Below are 17,798 nucleotides of genomic sequence, written 5' to 3'. Positions count from 1 at the left end.
CGGCCTGAGGTTGTCCACTGGTATCTGATGGAAGGCTGCAGCTCTGGACAGCTTTGAGAAGTGGTACAGAGTTGTGTCCTGGACCAGAGCCAGGGGGCATGTTTATTTTAAGCTTCTAGAAATGGTTCATTAACACACTGCCCCCCCCCGCCCGAAAAATCCATATTTGTCCATATGTTCCTCTCTCCCTGGGTACCCATTGGGCTTGGCATGGTAGGCTACAGGGTGTGTCCTGCTTTTGTCTTCATTCTCTTCTGACATGTATTCATGATCTTTACTTTCCAACCACGGTACATCCATACAGACAGTATTACACTTAAATGAAGTATTCCTTTTTGTAATCATTTTTTAGAAGGTAAAGAAATTAAATAAAGCCACCTTATGATAATGCTGACCCCTGCGTCTGATCTTTGTCTCAGTGTATTCCTCTTTAAGCTTTAAGATAGATACCCTTTTTAGAATTTACTTATTTTGAACAATGTCCAAAGCTACGGAAAAGTGACAAGGCTGTAAAATAAACTCCTTTATGCTCTGTCCTAGAATAGCACTGTCCCAGTCTGTGGCCACTAGACACATGTGGCTATTTCCATAGTATGTGCCTGGGGCTGGCGGCTGTAGTTTTGGGCTCCAGAGATAGAAAACATTGCCATTGTGGAAGGAAGTTCTAACAAACACCCACAGTGAAGAATTCAAGCAAAGTCTTTTCAGATTGTTTTTTCTTGATGGAATAATTTGTAGCAATTGTAAAAGACAAAATTCAAACAATACAGAAATGTTTGGCATAATGGAGGGTGCCGTGGTCTCACCATCATCAACACTGGAGTACCTCCTGCCAAAATTTTTTCTAATAGATTGGGTCTTAAGATTTTCTGTTTTATTTTTCAAGATATAATATACATACATTTTGGGCACAAGTTGTGTACAAAAGTGTACAGCTCCACGGCTTTTCACAAACAACTTCCTTGAGTCCCCAGCACCAGGACAGGAACTGGAGTGTCCTGGACTGGATTCTAGTCCTTCCTCTCACTCCCTCCAAAGGTCATTGATTCATGATTGCTCTCCTGACTTCTCACTTCCTCTGTTTTACCTTTGGATTGTTCAACCAGGAGATAATGGGTGGCTTTCAGAGGTTTTAGGAAATCCCAGGAATTTCATGCAAAGCTGTGTACTTCAGAGCGGAAGGTTGCTGCATTTGTCAGTTTCTCAGAAGGGTTTAAGAGACAAGAAGGGGGCCTTTGGAAAAAAACTTAAAATTGTTTCTCACAATTGCCCAGGACCATTTTGTCACCTTGGTTAATCTTATTTAGCTTATGTTTACAAACCCTTCCCCACCACCACCCAGTTTCTTGCTTTGACTTTTTTATACATGTATTTTTAATTGTGGTAAAAGATACACAACATAACATTTACCATCTAAACCAGTTTTAAGTGTCCAGTTTGGTGGCACTAAGTATGTTCACATTGTTGCGCACCCGTCACCACCCTCCGTATCCAGGCCTCTTCTTCCCAAAATGAAACTCTGTCCCCATTAAACATTAACTCTTCACCCCGTACCCCCACCCCCTGCCCCAGGCACCATTCTTTCTGTCTCTATTAATTTGCCTGCTCTAGGGACCTCATATATGTGGAATCATATAGCATTTGTCCTTTGTGTCTGGCTTATTTCACTTAGCATAATATCCTTAAGATTCGTCCATGTTGTAGCATGTGGCAGAATCTCTCCCTTTTAAGACTGAATAATATTCCATAGTATGTACCACATTTTGTTTATCCATTCATCCAACAATGGACACCTGGGTTGCTTCTACCTTTTGGCTACTGTCAGTAATGCTGGGTGTACAAATATCTCTTCAAGTTCCAACTTTCAATTTGGCAGTTATACACCTAGAAGTGAAATTGCTAGGTCATATGATAATTCTTTTTAGTTTTTTGAGGAACCGCTATATTGTTTTCTATAGTGGCTGCACCATTTTACAATCCCACCAAAAATGCACAAGGATTCCAACTTCTCCACATTCTTGCCAACATCTATTATTTTCTGGGTTTTATTTTTTAATAGTAGCCACTCTACTGGCTGTGAAGTGGTTCTAGCTGTGCTTTTTAGAAGGGAGGTGAGTGGCCTTTTTTGACTGGAGCATTTATATCTGTCAGGCTATGGTTCAGGCTATGGTTGTGCAATTTTGAATGGCTTATCTCTTGAGAACCCGCCCCCACCCCCCAGCTGATAAAAAGAGCTATCATTAGCCCATGGCTTAGAAAGGTTAGGAACTTGCCAAGGTCACAGGTAAATTGCAGCGCCAGAAACTGAACCCAAGGTTTTATCTCCTCTTTATTTCACATTGCATTGTTAAGTAATCCACTCCACTGCTTTTAGGCATAGAAGGCAAGCCCCTGCCACCAAAGGTCACACAGCTGATGGTGACAGGGCAGTGTCAGTATCCAATGCTCAGTCATCAGGAGGATGAGCAACACTGGCCTTGAGTGCTCACTCTGGGGACCTGGCCCAGGATCCAGGCATGTGTCCTGGCTGGGAATTGAACCAGTGACCTTTGGGTTTGCAGGCCAGTGCTTAATCCACTGAGCCACACCAGCCAGTGCACAACCACATTCTTGATAGCTCCACTTGGCCATCCCCCAAGCATTAGGAAGTCTCTAACCTGTTCACTTCATGCAGCCCCTCACCTCCAACCCTGCTTCTCCCCCTCTTGGCCACTAGCACCACCACCCAACCAGGCCAAACACCCAAGAAGCATCCTCTTTCTCTTCCTCATTCTACACATCCAGTCTGTCTGCAAGTTCTCTTGATTTCAGAAGATCTGAAATTGAGATCTTCCCTAGCTCACCCCTACACAATGCCTTCCAATGCTTCCTATTACACCAGAAAAAAACTTGAGGGCTCCTGCTCGCTCACTCCTCTGCAGCCTCACTAACCTCCTCAGTAGTCCTAAAGCAAATTAAAAATTTCCCTACCTCAGCAGCCTTTGCCCTTGCTCTTTCTTCTTTCTGGCTATTTGTATCCCAACACCTTTTCATCACTCAGGTCCTAGTTCAAATGTCCCCTACTCAGGAAGTCAAACCCTGATCACTGGACTTAAAGTCACTTGCATTCCCCATCCCAAATCTAGTGACTATTTTGTGACACTGTTTAATTGCCTTCATAGAAGCTGTTCCTATCTAAAAAGGTCCTGTTCATGTTTTCTTGCTTATTATGAGGTCTTGCCATTAAAGCAGTGACTTGCACAATATTTAAAAAAATTTTTATCTTCACCTGAGGACACTTTTTCATTGCATTTAGAGAGAGGGTAATGGGGGAGAAAGAGAGAGAGAAAGAGAGAGAGAGAGAGAGAGAGATTGAGACATCAAAGATCGATTGGTTGCCTTATACAGGTCCTGACCAGGGTACACACTCTGACGGGGGATGGAACCTGCAATCTGGTTATGTGCCCTGATGACCAAGAATCAAACCCGCAACCTTTTGGTCCATGGGACAACACTCCAACTAATTGAGCCATACCAGCCAGGGCCGGAACAATCTTTTTGTGACCTACAGTAATACAGATTTCACATGCGACCCAGACAGTCCAGGTGTTAGGGTTGTGTAACAACTCCCAGTTTTACTGGCTTCTTAACAATGATCTTGCTCGCAGATTTGCGGTTTGAGCAGGGCTTGATGGGGACAGCTCATTTCTGCTCTTCTTGGTGTCAGTTGGGATGGCCTGAAGGCTGGGAGCTGGAATCATTTCAGTATTCATTCACTTGTCTCATTTGTCTGGTGCTTAATTCTGGCTTTAGCTGGGAACTTATCTGGGACATTCACATTGCCTGCGCTTTCTCTCAGTATGGCAGCTGAGCTCAGAGAGAGAGAGCATCCCGAAACTGAGAGAAAACCTCTCGAAACTGAGAGATAGAGAACTAACACTAGGCAAAAGATGTAACCCAGTTTCTGACCTAGGCTTGAAGTCACACATTGTCCTTTCTGCCACATTCTATTTGTTGCACCATGTCCTGCTCAAGTTCAAGAGGAAAGGAATTGGAGTCTACCTTTTGATAGGGAGTGGCAAGGTTGGAACTACAGTATTTCTACAGCCGGTATTCAAAAATACAATCTGCCACACCTAGTAAACAAATGCAGAGTTTGGAGTGTCCTCAAACAATACAAGTACTTAACTAACTTTCCATACACAATGCACTGAATTTTTCCATTACACTTTGTAGAAAATACTGGTCATAGAAAATGCTGTTCATGACCCACTGCATTGATTCCTTCACCTCAGTTTGACGAACATGTCACAAAAGTGTGTAGTTTGACTTTTCTCTACCGCAGACCCGCACATAGAATGATGTTTGGTGCGTTAGGCACCTCGCCAGCAAGTGTTTCATATTTTATTTAACACCTATTCAGTACTTACGGAGTAACAGACATCGGCCCTCATTACGCCAACCCTTAAGTAGGTACTATGATGACCCTCATTTTACCGAGGAGGAAAATGAAGCACAATGGGATGAAGTTACACAGTAACACAGCTAATAAGTGGCAAAGCTGGGGTTGGAATCTAATAAATCTGGTTGTAGACTCCAACTTGCTATGCAGCCCCTTACAGAGTTTACTTATTTATTGTGAGTCTCCCACGCACACTGTACAACCTCAGGTCCACTAGAAGCAACTCAGTTCTTCGCCGCTAGGACCGCCCCTGCATGCAACAGGTGGTCCTCGTAACCAGAAACACAAAACTTCAAACTCTTATCGGCGCCTGTTCAATCTGCGCAGGCTCATTAGGCAGGACTCTTGGAGCCACTGCCCCCCGCGTCAATTGGCCATTGTCGATGACTGGCGTAGGATCCAGCACAGGCGCACTACGCCAGGCCAGAAAGGGCTGGCCACAATTTGCTGATGACTGACGGACGGCCAAACCAATGGAAAGAAATGGGTCTCTTCAAGTAGGGGGCGGGCCCCGCAGGCAGTTAAATTTGCGCGGGATCGGCGCTCGGGCAACCATGGCGGCCTTCCGCGACATGGAAGAGTTATGTCAGGGGCTACTGAGCCTGTTGGGCGCCAACCACGCCGAAGCGCAGCAGCGGCGGCTGCTAGGGCGCTACCGGCAGATAATGAAGCGGCTGCTGGAGACGCAAGACGGTGCCGAGCAGCAGCTGCGAGGTGAGGGCCTGGGCTCAGGCCCTTGCGATGAGAGGGTGCGGCCAGGTCGTCCTCGAAACCCCCTCCCTCCTGGGTGCCCCATCCCTTGGTCTATTCCCCGTGGGGCTAGCGGGTGGGCGCTACTCACTGAGCCTCAGTTTCTCCACCCGTGAAATGGGCTTTAACAGCAGCCACCTCCAGGCGTTTAGTGGTAAATGTTGGAGCTTGGAGCGCCTGGCCCAGTTCTGAGAGTTCCGTGACGAGGAGCTGAGGGATTCAGATTTGAATTGGGGCTCAGGAGTTAAAGCGCCCGGGTTTGAAACCCAGCATCTCCACTTCCTGAGGTTTAGAAGTTCTGCTGAGTATCTGCTGTGTGCCAGACATAATGCCACCCCTGGGAAGGCAGCAGGGAACAAAATAGATAAAATCCCTTAGGGGAGCTGATATGATAGCGGGAAGATGAGGCAGAATAAACAAGAAAAATGGGTAAGGCAAGAGGTGATGGGCTAAGAAAAAAACTAGGTTGTGTAGAGAGGGGTGGTGATGTTTTGGGGGAGGGGTGGGGAAGGCCTTTTGAGATGATGTTTTAGCAGGAACCCCAGGGAGGCGAGAGAGGGAGGGAGCCAGAGCTATGGTGAGGATTAAATAAATTGGTGTGGATCAAGTGCCTCCTGCTTATGTGGAGAGCACAGTGGACAAACAGTATCATTTTTGTTGAATCCAAAACACCGTCAAATACAAGAGTCTTAAAGGTAAGGAAAACAAGTTCCGCCAATAAGTATCTTGCTATGCCGCAGAGAAGGCTACATCCAGCCTTCCCCACAGGTGAGGCCCAGAGCCTCTGACCTGGATTTCAGCTCTAAACTCGAGCCCTGTGGTCTCACTCCAGTGACTTCCCTCTGGAGCCTCTTTCCTCACCTGTGGAATCAGCCTGCTGATAGCATTGTCACTGCTGTCCTCAGTGCCAGGCGTTTTTGGTTTTAAGGCTATGAAAAACTGTGTGTGTGTGGTAAAACTGACATAAGAGTTCTCATGTTAACCATTTGAAGTGAACAGTTCAGTGGCAGTAAGTACATTCACACTGTTGTGCACCCGTCACCACCATCCAGCTCCAGACCTTTTTCTTACCCTAAACTGAGATTTTTGTACACTAACTCCCCATCCACCCTTGCCCAGCCCCTGGAACCCATTCTTCTACTTTCTGTCTCTTAATTTGACTCCTCTCGGGACCAGGGACCTCATATAAGTGGGATCATGTAGTATTTGTCCATTTGTGTCTGGTTGATTTCTCTGAACATATGCCGTCAAGGTTCATCCATGTTGTAGCATGCATTAGATTTTCTTTACTTTTTATTTATTTTAAAAAAGATATATGTGTGTGTTTTAAATGTTTAATCCTCGCCGAGGATATGTTTATTGACTTTAGAGAGAGAGAGAAATATCTATTGGTTGCCTCCTATACACACCCTGACTAGGGACAAAACCCACAATCTGTGTGCCATGACCTGGAATCATACCTGCAGCCCTTTGGTGCACAGGATGATTCTCCAACCAACCAAGGCACCTAGCCAGGGCAGCATTTCCTTTCTTTCTAAAACTGAATAATATTCCATTACATCTATCTATCTATCTATCTCACATTTTGTTTTATCCATTCTTCTGTCAGTGGACACTTAGGGGTTGCTTCTGTCCCTTGGCTAGTGCGAATAATGCTGCTGTGAAGATGAGAGTACAGATATCTCTTTGAGTCCCTGCTTTCAATCCTTTTTTTGTATCTTTCAGGAATAGAATTGCAGGATCAAATGGTAACTTGATGTTTCATTTTTTGAGAAACTGCCATTAGTTTTTCAGAGTGGTTTCCAAGCCAGGGATTCTCAATGCCTTTTTATAGTTCACTTTTATGAGGAGGTGCCATGTGGGTTGAGACTTGAATGACCTAGGAGCTAGACACGTGATGACTCAGGGGAAGAGCATTCCTGGCAAACAGGATGAAAATGGATCATGAAGTGAGGATGATTTTAGAGACCCAGAAGAAAGATAAAGTCAGCAGCATCCAGACGCTACCAGGCCTGTGAGCCCTCAGGAGTTTGGATGTCCCTCTAACCAGACGGATGTCCTGGTCAAGGTCTTGCCCTCTTTTCTCATCCTCTTCCTGTTACAGAACCCCATGGGCTGTTCAGTTATGAGGGGCTGATTGCTCGCTGCCAGAAGCATAACTCAACACCAGAGTTTGGTGAAAAATGATTGTTTATTTAAAAATTATGCAGGTTTAGATCTGTGGAGTTCCCAGCTTCCTTGCAAAGAAAGCATGAATCTCTCCTCTACCTCTCTGTAATACCTTGTGATTTTCTTTCTCTCCAGCCGAGTGGAACTCTCTTCTTTTCTTCCTCTTCTCTTCTTCCTCCCCAAATGTCTGCCACCCTCTCCTTACTGTAACCCTGGCTGTGGCCTGTGAGCAGTAGGCTGGTAACTGGTTCTGACCATTCACAGAACCTTCCACAGGCCTTGCTTATTCACTGCTCATTATTCCTTGGAGCTGTGGAAACATCGAAGCCATTTACATAATTAAGACCCTAGCTGCCAGCCATAGATATGCAAAGGCATCTTGAAAGCTGTTTCCCATCCATCCTTCAAGCCACAGGTTCTGGGGTTTTCTGGGGGACCCCACTCTGTAACATTCCCTCTTTTCCTTTTATTTCTTCCTCTTCCTCTCCATTAACTCCTCACCACCACCACCACCCCCACTTAACTCCCCCTCTACGGATATTTTGGGGAGAAGATCAGCATCACCCATCCTGTGTGGGTTTTAGTGGAATGGATGGATTTGGGGCTGGAGAGAGAAGAGTCAGTGTTCCAGGGAGCTGGGGCTTTGAGTCAAGTGAATCTGGCTCGGATCCAGGCTTTGGAGCTATGTGCCTTTGAGCAAGTCCCTGAACCTCTGGGCTTCTCCACCTCAAATTGTGGGTAGGGTTCAGCCACCTCACCTCAGAGGGTTGTGAGGATGCAAAAAGTGAGCACACACTCAGGGTTGGTGGAGAAGGAGCAGGAAAGCTTATAAGAAAGCCAGACCCTCAGCTGCCAACAGGAAATCAGCAGGCACCATCTCAGACAGGCAAACCGGGAAATAGCAGCATAAGCAAATTATTTAGAAATATGAAGGTCAGTGCCCAAGAAAATAGTGAAGAGTTGAAAGTAGCTGCCTCAGAGGGGTGGAGAGGTTTAGAAAGGGGTGTGTAAGTTTGTTTTTAAATTTTCACAACCATGTACTTTGATGAAAAATTAATGTAATTTTGTAAACACTTAAATGCTAACCCTTGGGAAGCATTTTTATCTGCCTTCTCTGAGTTGGTAGGTTCCTCCAATTCTATGGGAAGGAATACAATAGCCTTAAGGTGTTTTTTCTTTCTGGATATTTTGTTCAACATGTGTTTATTCTGAGTAGGTGTTGGCAATGCATGGTGACTATAAGATGCAATCTCTGATTTGAGGAAGAAAGAAGAGAAATATGTAATTCAGTGTGATAGGGGCTGTCATGGGAGCATAGTCATGCCCTGGAAGGGAGTGGAGAGTGTCTCACTGTCTGAGTTGGGCATTACCCAGGAGGTCTGGATTTGTACCATGGAGGACAGGCAGGCAGAGGTCCAGGACTCTGAAAATGGGAGCATTTTTGCAGAATGAGGCATGTTTGCAGCCAGAGTGGAGAGAAAAGCACGTAGTGGTGTGAAAAGTAGGGAAAAAGGAGGCTGGCCAGGATGGTAAAGATACTCAAAGGGATCTGGACCTTGTCCTGGAGACACTGGGGAGCCATGGGAGGTCTTTGAGCAAGGGAGTGACTTCACATTTGGCCTCTAATGCAGCCACTCTGAAGGCAGAGGGCAGAAAGGATTGGCAGATTGGCAACAGGAAAGACCAAGGCAGGGCACAGCAGGGAGGCTGTCCAGGGTGGTTCTGGAGGGACGAAGGACCTACCTGCACAGGGGAGGTAGGGGGACCTGCCAGGACTGAATGGCTAATTGGATGCAGAAAGTGAGTCAGTCCCAGGCTTGCACAGGCAACAGGATGGACTATGGCGTTAGGTATTCAGATTAGGTGTGAAAAAAAGGACCTGATTTATTTATTATTTTGGACTCAAATGTGTTCCAGTGAAACAGCAGCATTTATGCAAGGTCCAGGTGGAACTATCTAGTGGGTGTTTGGAAATAGAATGAGCAGTTTGGGGGGCTGCAGACAGGGAAGTAGAAACATTTATTGTTGATGTGGGTAGTTGAGGCCATAGGTCAATGAACCATTTTCTGCTCTTTGGGCTCTCCCAAGGGAAGCACAGACCCTGTAAAGCCCAAGATGAGAGGCCTCCATATTCTCCCATTCTCCCACTCTGCAGAAATCCTCGAAGCAGAGAAAGATGTGGCCCAGAGCCTCCTTGATGCAAAGGAGCAGGCGTGCCAGGGGGTTGCTGAGTTGCAGCAGATTGAAGCCAAGCTTCAGAAGACCAGCGAGGAGGACACTCACCTGAAGGCCAGCCTCCTATATCCTTTCCTGCTTGCTTATTTAGATCCTTGCCTGGGGGGTGTGAGGTCATTGCCACTAGGAAACAGCCTTGGAGGCCGAGACCCTGGGCCCTGTGTGGCTGCTGTTAGCACATAGGCAGCCATCCCTCCAAAACTAGAGATCCTTAACTGCCTGCTTACTCAGCTCACCAGGGAGCTAGAGGACCTCAAGGAAATCGAGGCTGATCTTAAAAAACGGGAGAAAGAAATGGATGAAGACACAACGGTCACCATCCCTGCAGCCACGTACGTCCCATAAGTGCCTCTGTGAGTGTGTTCAGTTCAGTCCCACAACTCTTCGTGGGGGTTGACCCTGGGGTAACTTTCTTTTTTCTTCCTCTCTCTCTATCTTGTACAGGTATGTGGCTCAACTTTATCACCGAATAAGTAAAATTGAGTGGGATTACGAGTGTGAACCAGGGATGATCAAAGGCAGTATCCTTTGTGGAGAACAGGAAACCTGTGCACTGGTGGTGGGGATATAAAATGGTTCAGCTTCTGTTGGAAAACAGGGTGGCAGATCCTTAAAAAGGAAACATGGAATCTCTGTGAGATTCAGCGGTTCCACTTCTGAGTATAAACACTAAAGAACTGAAAGCAGGGACTAGACTAGATACTCGCATGTCGGTGTTCGCAGCAGCCAAAAGGTGGAAGCAGCCCAAATGTCCATTGATAGATGATGAGTGGGTAAACATAATGGGTTGTACACATTCAATGGAATAATGCTCAGCCTTAAAAGGAAGGAAATTCTGGCACACGTTACAACATGGATGAACCTGGAGGACATGCTCAGTAAAATAACCCAGGCACAAAAAGACGAAGATTGTAAGGTTGCACTTACATGAGGTCCCTAGAGGAGTCAAATTCATAGAGACAGGAAGTGGGTGGTGGGCGCCAGGGACTGGGGAGTTAGTGTTTGGTGGAGACAGGGTTTCAGTTTTACAAGATGGAAAGGTTCTGGAGGCGGGTGGTGGTGATGGTGGCATAGTGTGAGTGTGCTTATCGCTGACCCCCACGCTTAAAAATGGTTAAGATGGTAAATTTTATGTTACATGTATATTTTACCACAATTTTTAAAGAACAGTACATTATCAGAGTTTTTTTTCCCCCATAAAAACTTGTTCCATTCTAAAAATCTTACCAACAAATTTTTTAAAGCAGTGTCCTTTTGCTGGGGGGTCATGGGGAGGGCCGTGTGTGGCTGGTTTCCTTACATTGTGCCTTCAGTCCATTGTGGGCCCAGCATTGCCCAGCCCATCCACCTGGACAGCACCCAGCTCTCCAAGAAATTCATCAGCGACTATCTTTGGAGTTTGGTGGACACGGAATGGTAGCCAGGAGCCTCACCGACCATGTCTCATACACAGCAGCAATCATTTGTGGTGTGTGGTTGGTGCCTTGGTGGTGAGATCAGCTTAAAATTAAATGTTTATACATAACTGGGATTTTTACTGGATTTCTCCCCACCAGCCCCCGATTTTGGCCTCAGACACTAGACTGGCCTAGGCTAGGTAACCATAGAGAACTCATCTGTGCCAGTCCTGTGACCTCACATCTATGACAACACTGTACAAATGACACTATAGTATATGATGACAAATTCCAGGTCTTTATTATTTATTATTCAAGTTGGGCCCTTTTTATTCATTCAGGGGGGTATCTTTGAGTGCCAAAACTGTGCTAGGTACCCAGGACACAAATGAAGGTGACAAGGATCCCTTTGGCCCACGGAGGAGTGAAATGTAAGCAGATGCCACCCTGGAGCTATGCCTGGTTGACACACATTTCCCAGCCTCTTTTGCAGCTAAGTTCAGACCAATGCAATGTAAATGGAAGTGTTGTATAAGACTTCTGGAAGGATCCTTAAAAGGCAAGGGAGTAGTCCCTTTCTTTCCCCTCCCCTCTTTTCCGGAATTTGGGTGTGATGTCTGGAGCCCTGGCAGCGGTATTGCCACACACATAAGGAGAGGTACAGTGCCCTAGGGATGATTGGAACCTGGTTTGCTAATGATGATAGACCTGGAATCAGCTCTGGATTTCTTTAAGGGGGTGGGGAGTTTACCTGAAACTATTTTGTATGTGCCATTGTTATTTTTGTGTTTTTATTTTCATAAACAGCCAAAATAAACCCTGATTTAGCATGTAACCTAGACCAAGGCCAGCCAGTTGATGTGTTCATCTAAACCTTGTCCTCGGTGATTTGGGTATTACTAAGAGTGGAAAACTTGTGGACTGACCAGCTGAGTGGGTGGAGAGATGTAGAGACTCACTGATATCTGTTGCCCCTGGATACAGCCTTGCCTGAAGCTAGCAGATAGTTACATGAACCTCTGGGCTCTGGGTTCTGCACGCCTCTGTGTAACTGAATTGTTTACAATAAGCACAATTAGTGTTTTAGTCAGAGAGGGGCATTCTAGGCAGAGGGAACAGTAAGTTATAGCAGCATCTGAGCACATCTAGTGGGCACTAAAAACAGTCCATTTCATTGACCCTTGGAGGTCCTGGGGCAGGGAAGCCTGTCTGTTGTGTTCTAGGAAAATGAACCCAATAAAGAGGTCTCAGTAGTCCCTGAAGGGTAAGAAACCCCAGCCCATTCAGGTCACAAGAGAACTTCAGGGCCCCCCCTTTAATGCCAGCAGCACTTGGCTGTTCATGGTCTAGTAAAAGTTCTGGGTTTCTAGTGTCTTCCAGGTCAATAGAAGCAGAGCCCCCTCTGTTCTCCATGTGTGAAGTGGGAGGAGAGCCCCCATCTGTACCATCAACCTCCAAAGGGCAAAAGACTCAACCTAGACCGGGGTTTTCCTACCTCAGCCCTGGTGGCAATCAGGGCTGGCCGTTCTCTGGTGAGGGTAGCTCTGAACATTTAGCAACATCACTGGCCTCCACCCTCTAGATGCCAGGAGCACCCACCTTAGTCATGACATCCACAAGTGTCTGGCTATTGCTGCTGTCCCTCATGGAGGCCCCTACACACCAGGCTGCCCACCAGCTTTACAGCCTCAGCCAGAAACAAGCTGGGTTTTGGCCCACGGTCAGCTGAGTAACAGCTGTCACCCTGGTGGCCATTTCTGCTTACACAGCTGGCCTCCACCTGCTCATCTTTATGTGTGAAGGTGTCAGGAGTGCCCCCCAGCCCCGGTAGGCCTTGAGGTCTTTTTACAATAGACGCAGGCCAGCTGAAAATCCAGGGCAGAGAAGAGCATGTTTTCCTCTAAACCCAGAGTACCTGGGAGAGAAACCAGGTGTGGAGTTGGGTTCCATGACAGAAGAGGCTTATCTGTGTCCCTGGCCCAGGGCCTAAGCCCCCTGTGGGCCTGCTGTCCCTCCCCAAGCAATAGCCTGGCTTTGTTCTAGGAGGAAACCACGGAGCCCTTGTCCCATCTGGAGCTCAGTTTCCCCAAGAGGAAGAAGGCCCCTTTAGGGACTGACCCAAAGGAATGAGCAAGTGTTGGGGTAGACATGGCCTGGCCAGGCTGCTCTGGGTGGATGGGTGGGTGAGTTCATGGAGGTGGCTGAGCTCACAGGAGCCAGGAGAGGCCCTGGACCTCTGACATGCCTGGGCCCTGACTCACTGCCTGGCTTTGGCTGGATGCTTGGACAGCCAGTAGGATAGGCTCAGGCCCACAGCCTCCAGCCTTTGCTCCTGCTCCCGCCCCCACCCCCACCCATTCTCCTTTTGAGAGTTGCTCCACTGGCAGCCACCAGCTCATGAATTCTGGAGGTTGGCCAGAGGCAGGCTGAGCGATGGGACCAGCCTTGGTGAAAGGGTAAGATTGATGTCCCCAGGACCAGGGAGTGGGGAACCAGTTCACCTGGCTGCAGAACTAAGGGCCACCCCCATTCCTAACTCGGCACCCCCCGCCCCGTAAACAGCCAGTGTGGGCTCATCATCCATATTACAGATGGGGGAGACAGGCCTGGCACAGACTCATCGGTTGCCAAAATCACAGTACTGTAGGGGCCCTTGGCTTTTCAGATGAGAGGTATCCTCTGTGGCAACTGCCCCTTGACCAAGAAAGAACTAGAACCAACACATGTACTTGGTCAAGCCCAAAGAGTGACAAAAGCAGGTTAAGGTTCTGACGTGAAGTCTTACGTATCAGTGATTGCTGGTCAGATAGTCACACATCTGGCCAACCTGGCTGACAGATGGGGAAAGTGGCCAAGTGTCCGTTGCCCTGGACCTCTGACGAGCTCCGTGAGCTGAGGCTGGGGAGAGGCCAGGAGGACTGGCCTCTGAGCATACACAACGGTGTTTGGATTCCCTCGGACTCTGTGTGTGGTCCACACTGGTCCACCTGCACGGTGGCCCCCATTCCTCCTGGTGGTCTCCCTGACTGGCTTAGAAATGTGGACTGTGTATCTGTGACCTGCCACCCCCCTTCAGGAAGCCCCACTCCAGTGACACCATGGTTGAGCAGGTGCTGTGTCCTGGCTCCTTACAAGTAAGGAAACTGAGGCACGGAAAGGTCAGGCTATTTGTGTAAGCATCTGCAGCTGATGGTTGGCAGAGCTGGGGTTTGAACTAGATCCAGAACTTGAATTTAACCCTGATTGACGAATGAGGTCATTTCAGTTATTGATACACTGTTGCAATTGGGGGTGGGGGCATTGCAGGAGGCCCAAGGATGAGGTGTCATGTGAGCCCAGACCTAAGCCCCAAGGAAACAAAAATGTAGAGACTGATCTAGGCAGAGGAAACAGCAAATTCCAAGGCTGGTGTTCTGGGACCACAAAGAGGCCCGTGTGGAGGGAACCCTGAGGTCGCAGGGTTTGATGGTGCTGGGCCTGCAGTCCAATGAGACATGGGGAGGATTTTCAGATTCCAGTGGAGCTGGTCTCACTATGATCCCCCAAGCTCCCCTCCTTCATCCCAAGCAGCGTGGGAGAGGAGGACCGGATGAGTGGGAGCAGCTGGGCTGGGAAGGGCGGAGCTTGGGAAGGAGGGAGCCCCTCCACTGAGGGCAGGAAGCTGCACTGAAACCGGAGCTGAACTGCCTGGACCAGACCCAGGAGTCCTGGGGGCTGTACCAGTTCCTTCCCCGCTCCCCACCCGGCTTCCCTGTTGGGTTGGGTGAGTGTTATGGCCTGTGCTGGCTAACACAGCCCTCAGCCTCATTCCTTCATCATCTTCCTGGGGTGGAGAGAGGAGGGGGTGCTGCATCCCCCCATGGGGGAGGGCCTGCCAGGCAGTGTGTTGGGGGGCAGCCTTCCCCCCGGCCCCCTCCTCCTTCCCTCCAGAGGACCTGGCCCAGCCTCGCAGGCCCCAGGCTGACTCACCGCAGGCAGCTGTGGTTTAGTTTGGATGCCAGGGCTGGGGGCGGGCAGCAGCAGAGGACATGAGGTTGGAGCATGGGGCTTGGAGAGCAGCTTCCTCTGCCACTCACCCCGACCTGCCAGAGCTGTCGAGCCTCTCCCCCATACTCGGGGTGGTAGCCCCCAAGCTCCAGACTGCCACCCCACTATCCCACCGCTCCAGAGCCAGCACTTTGGGGCATGTGCCAACCCCACAGACCAGGGAGCTGGCTACACATCCAAGGGCTGAAGCTTAACCTGGGTAATATTCACGCCTTTCACTGAGGGACCCCATCTGAGCCCAAATAACTATAGCCAGAAAGGGGGTCTCCCACATGGTGACCTTTCCAGGCTGGTGATGGCAAAAGGCAGGGGGAGTCTGGGTCCAGGGACCCCCGGGCCCCCCTTTCCCGTCTGTAAAGTGGGTGCCGGTCACTGCTCCCCTCAGATGGCCATAATGGGGAGCAGTTTATCCTTATTTGTCACAAGGCTCTAACTCCAGTCTATGCCATAGTCAATGCCACAGAGGGGGCGCCTGATGAAGCATTGTAGCGACTACCCCTTTAACAAAACCACCAAGGCCAGATACCAGAAACTTTCATTATCTCTGGCCTCTCCCCTGTGCTCAGTACTGCCCCCCACCTCTTCACAGCTCTGTCCAGCCACCCCCTCCTCCCGAGCGCGGGCCATTCAAGTTCATTTGTCCCGTTTGCCACATGGCTGAGCATGGAATCAGTCAATCAAGCAATTATCGACCACTGTGTGCAGGTCCCTGACGCTTCCCGTGCAGCCTGTTCAGCTTTCACCCCAGAGGCATTTTGGAGCCTTTCCAAGACTAAAGGCGGAAGGAAGGAAGTGCCACCCTGTGGACGCAGAAATGATAACAGTCCCTGCAGCTCCTGCCCTTCGCCTCCAACCATCCTTGGCCCGTTTTTTGTTGGGGAACTGCTCTGATGGGCCCTAGGTCAGCCATCTGCCCGGCCGGCCGGCCCAGCCCGCGCCCTTCCCCACCCCAGTGCCCTGACACTCCAGCTCGCCTGTTGGGGGTCCACTCCTGCCAAACCTCTCCTCTGCTGTGGCTTATTTCTGGTTGCCTCCTTGTCCCCTGTTTGGTCTTTTTCGAAAGTAATTATCACTATTTTAAATTGTGGTCCAATACACATAACAAAATTTGTCATCCTAACCATTTTTAAGTACAGTTCAGGGCATTCAGTGCAGCTGTCACCACCATCACTTCCAGAACTTTCTTCTCAAATTGACACTGTCCCCATTAAACACAACTCCCCGTCCCCTCCCCCAGCTCCCACCATCTGTGATACTTTCTGTCTCTGAATCTGACTCACCTAGGGACCTCCTATAACTGCAATCAGTATTTCTTCTTTTGTTACTGACATTTCACTGAGCGAGGTTCATGCTGTAACGTGTCTGAACGTTCTTTTTAAGACAATATTATTCCATTACACCACATTTTCTTCATTAATTCATCAACAGACAGTTGGGTTGTTTCTACCTCTCGGCTGTTGTGAATAATGCTATGAACATTTGTGTACAAGTAACTCTTAAGTCCCTGCCTTCCATTCTTTAGGGGTATATATGCTTAGAAGTAGGATCACTGAACCACATGGTAACTCCATTTCCAATTGTCCAAGGAACCACCAGACTATTTTCCATAGCGCCTGCACCATTTTACATTCCCACTTACAGTGCACAAGGGCTCTGATTTCTCCACATCCTCGCCAACACTTATTTTATTTTATTTATCTTAATGGGTGTGAGGTGGCATCTCATGGTCTGCTCCATTTGCATTTTATACTTGTCTCTGTATTAACTTCTTTCTGTCCAAAGACCTTCTGTGGGCTGACTGTACCCAATTGATACACCAGGATTATTTGTGGTTTGACTGCCATGCTCAAGGGCAGAGGTCTGAAATGCCCACAGGCCCAGGCTCAGGTAAAACTGGGCTGCACATGAGAGTGGGGGTATAGGGTACCAAGGTGGACCCCAGTACATAGGGCAGACACCCAAGGCTCAAGCCAAATATTTCCATGTGGAATCTCAAGTCAGATTCGCCAGTTTATGATGATTTGGATCTATGTTGTAAAAATCTTGATTTTTGTATATCTCAGCGATGAATGTAATCACATTTTTATCCTTTGTCTTATCTTTTAAGAGGACCTCACACCAACCACTCTGAGGGCCCAAAGGTCTGAAGGGATGTGCCCTTCAGTAATACCACGTTCTGTGGGGCCTTGTATGTGTGCCTCAGCCCCAGTGATTTCTCCCCACAGACCCTTATGTGGCTGGTTCTTATTCTTGTGGACTCAGCTCAGATGTCACCTTAGAGATTCCTTCCCTGCCAGGCATTTGTCTGTTCCATTACCCTGTTTCACATTCTTCTAAAATATAGTAATTTTATCTTTCCCCTTCTAAAATGTCATGTCCTTGAGGGCCCAGACTCTTAGTCACTTTTTTTAAAAAAGATTTTATTTATTTATTTTAGAGAGGGGGGAAGGGAGGGAGGGAGAGAAGCATCAATGTGTGGTTGCCTCCCGTATACCCCCAACTGGGGACCTGGCCTGCAAACCAGGCATGTGCCCTGACTGGGAATCAAACCAGCAACCCTTTGGTTCACAGGCCAGTGCTCATCCACTGAGCCACAACAGCCAGGGCCTCTTCGTCACTTTTATTGTTTTTACTCACTGCAGTGTCCTGGGTGCTTAGAGCAGGACCCGGCACACAACAGGTGCCCAATAAATGTTTGTTGAATGAACAAACAAGCAGGAGATACAGCAAAACCCCCAACTCAGGGAAGCACCCAGCAG

The 17,798-nt window shown here is 48.3% G+C and overlaps 1 protein-coding gene across 1 annotated transcript; it reads left to right on the top strand.

The window, feature by feature from the left end:
- Positions 1-4,948: 4,948 nt before the first annotated feature.
- Positions 4,949-11,833, top strand: SPC24 (SPC24 component of NDC80 kinetochore complex). The gene is made up of 5 exons (XM_090288805.1): positions 4,949-5,155; positions 9,516-9,660; positions 9,823-9,927; positions 10,040-10,116; positions 10,909-11,833. Exons 1-5 carry the CDS (start codon positions 4,996-4,998, stop codon positions 11,013-11,015), a joined length of 594 nt encoding a protein of 197 aa, XP_090144931.1. The 5' UTR covers positions 4,949-4,995; the 3' UTR covers positions 11,016-11,833.
- The last annotated feature ends 5,965 nt before the right edge of the window (positions 11,834-17,798 follow it).

Source organism: Furipterus horrens, unplaced genomic scaffold (assembly GCF_987537825.1).
Source record: "Furipterus horrens unplaced genomic scaffold, mFurHor1.1.pri manual_scaffold_10, whole genome shotgun sequence".
NCBI lineage: Eukaryota > Metazoa > Chordata > Mammalia > Chiroptera > Furipteridae > Furipterus > Furipterus horrens.
The sequence above is the reverse complement of the archived record's forward strand: the minus strand, read 5'-3'. Positions and strand labels throughout refer to the sequence as shown.

Excerpts from the sequence above, each read along its gene's own strand:
- SPC24 (XM_090288805.1), top strand. The coding sequence starts at position 4,996 with ATGGCGGCCTTCCGCGACATGGAAGAGTTATGTCAGGGGCTACTGAGC. Across the intron at positions 9,661-9,822 it reads CACCTGAAGGCCAGCCTCCT|TCAGCTCACCAGGGAGCTAG; the intron begins ATATCCTTTCCT and ends CTGCCTGCTTAC. Across the intron at positions 10,117-10,908 it reads ACCAGGGATGATCAAAGGCA|TCCATTGTGGGCCCAGCATT; the intron begins GTATCCTTTGTG and ends TTGTGCCTTCAG.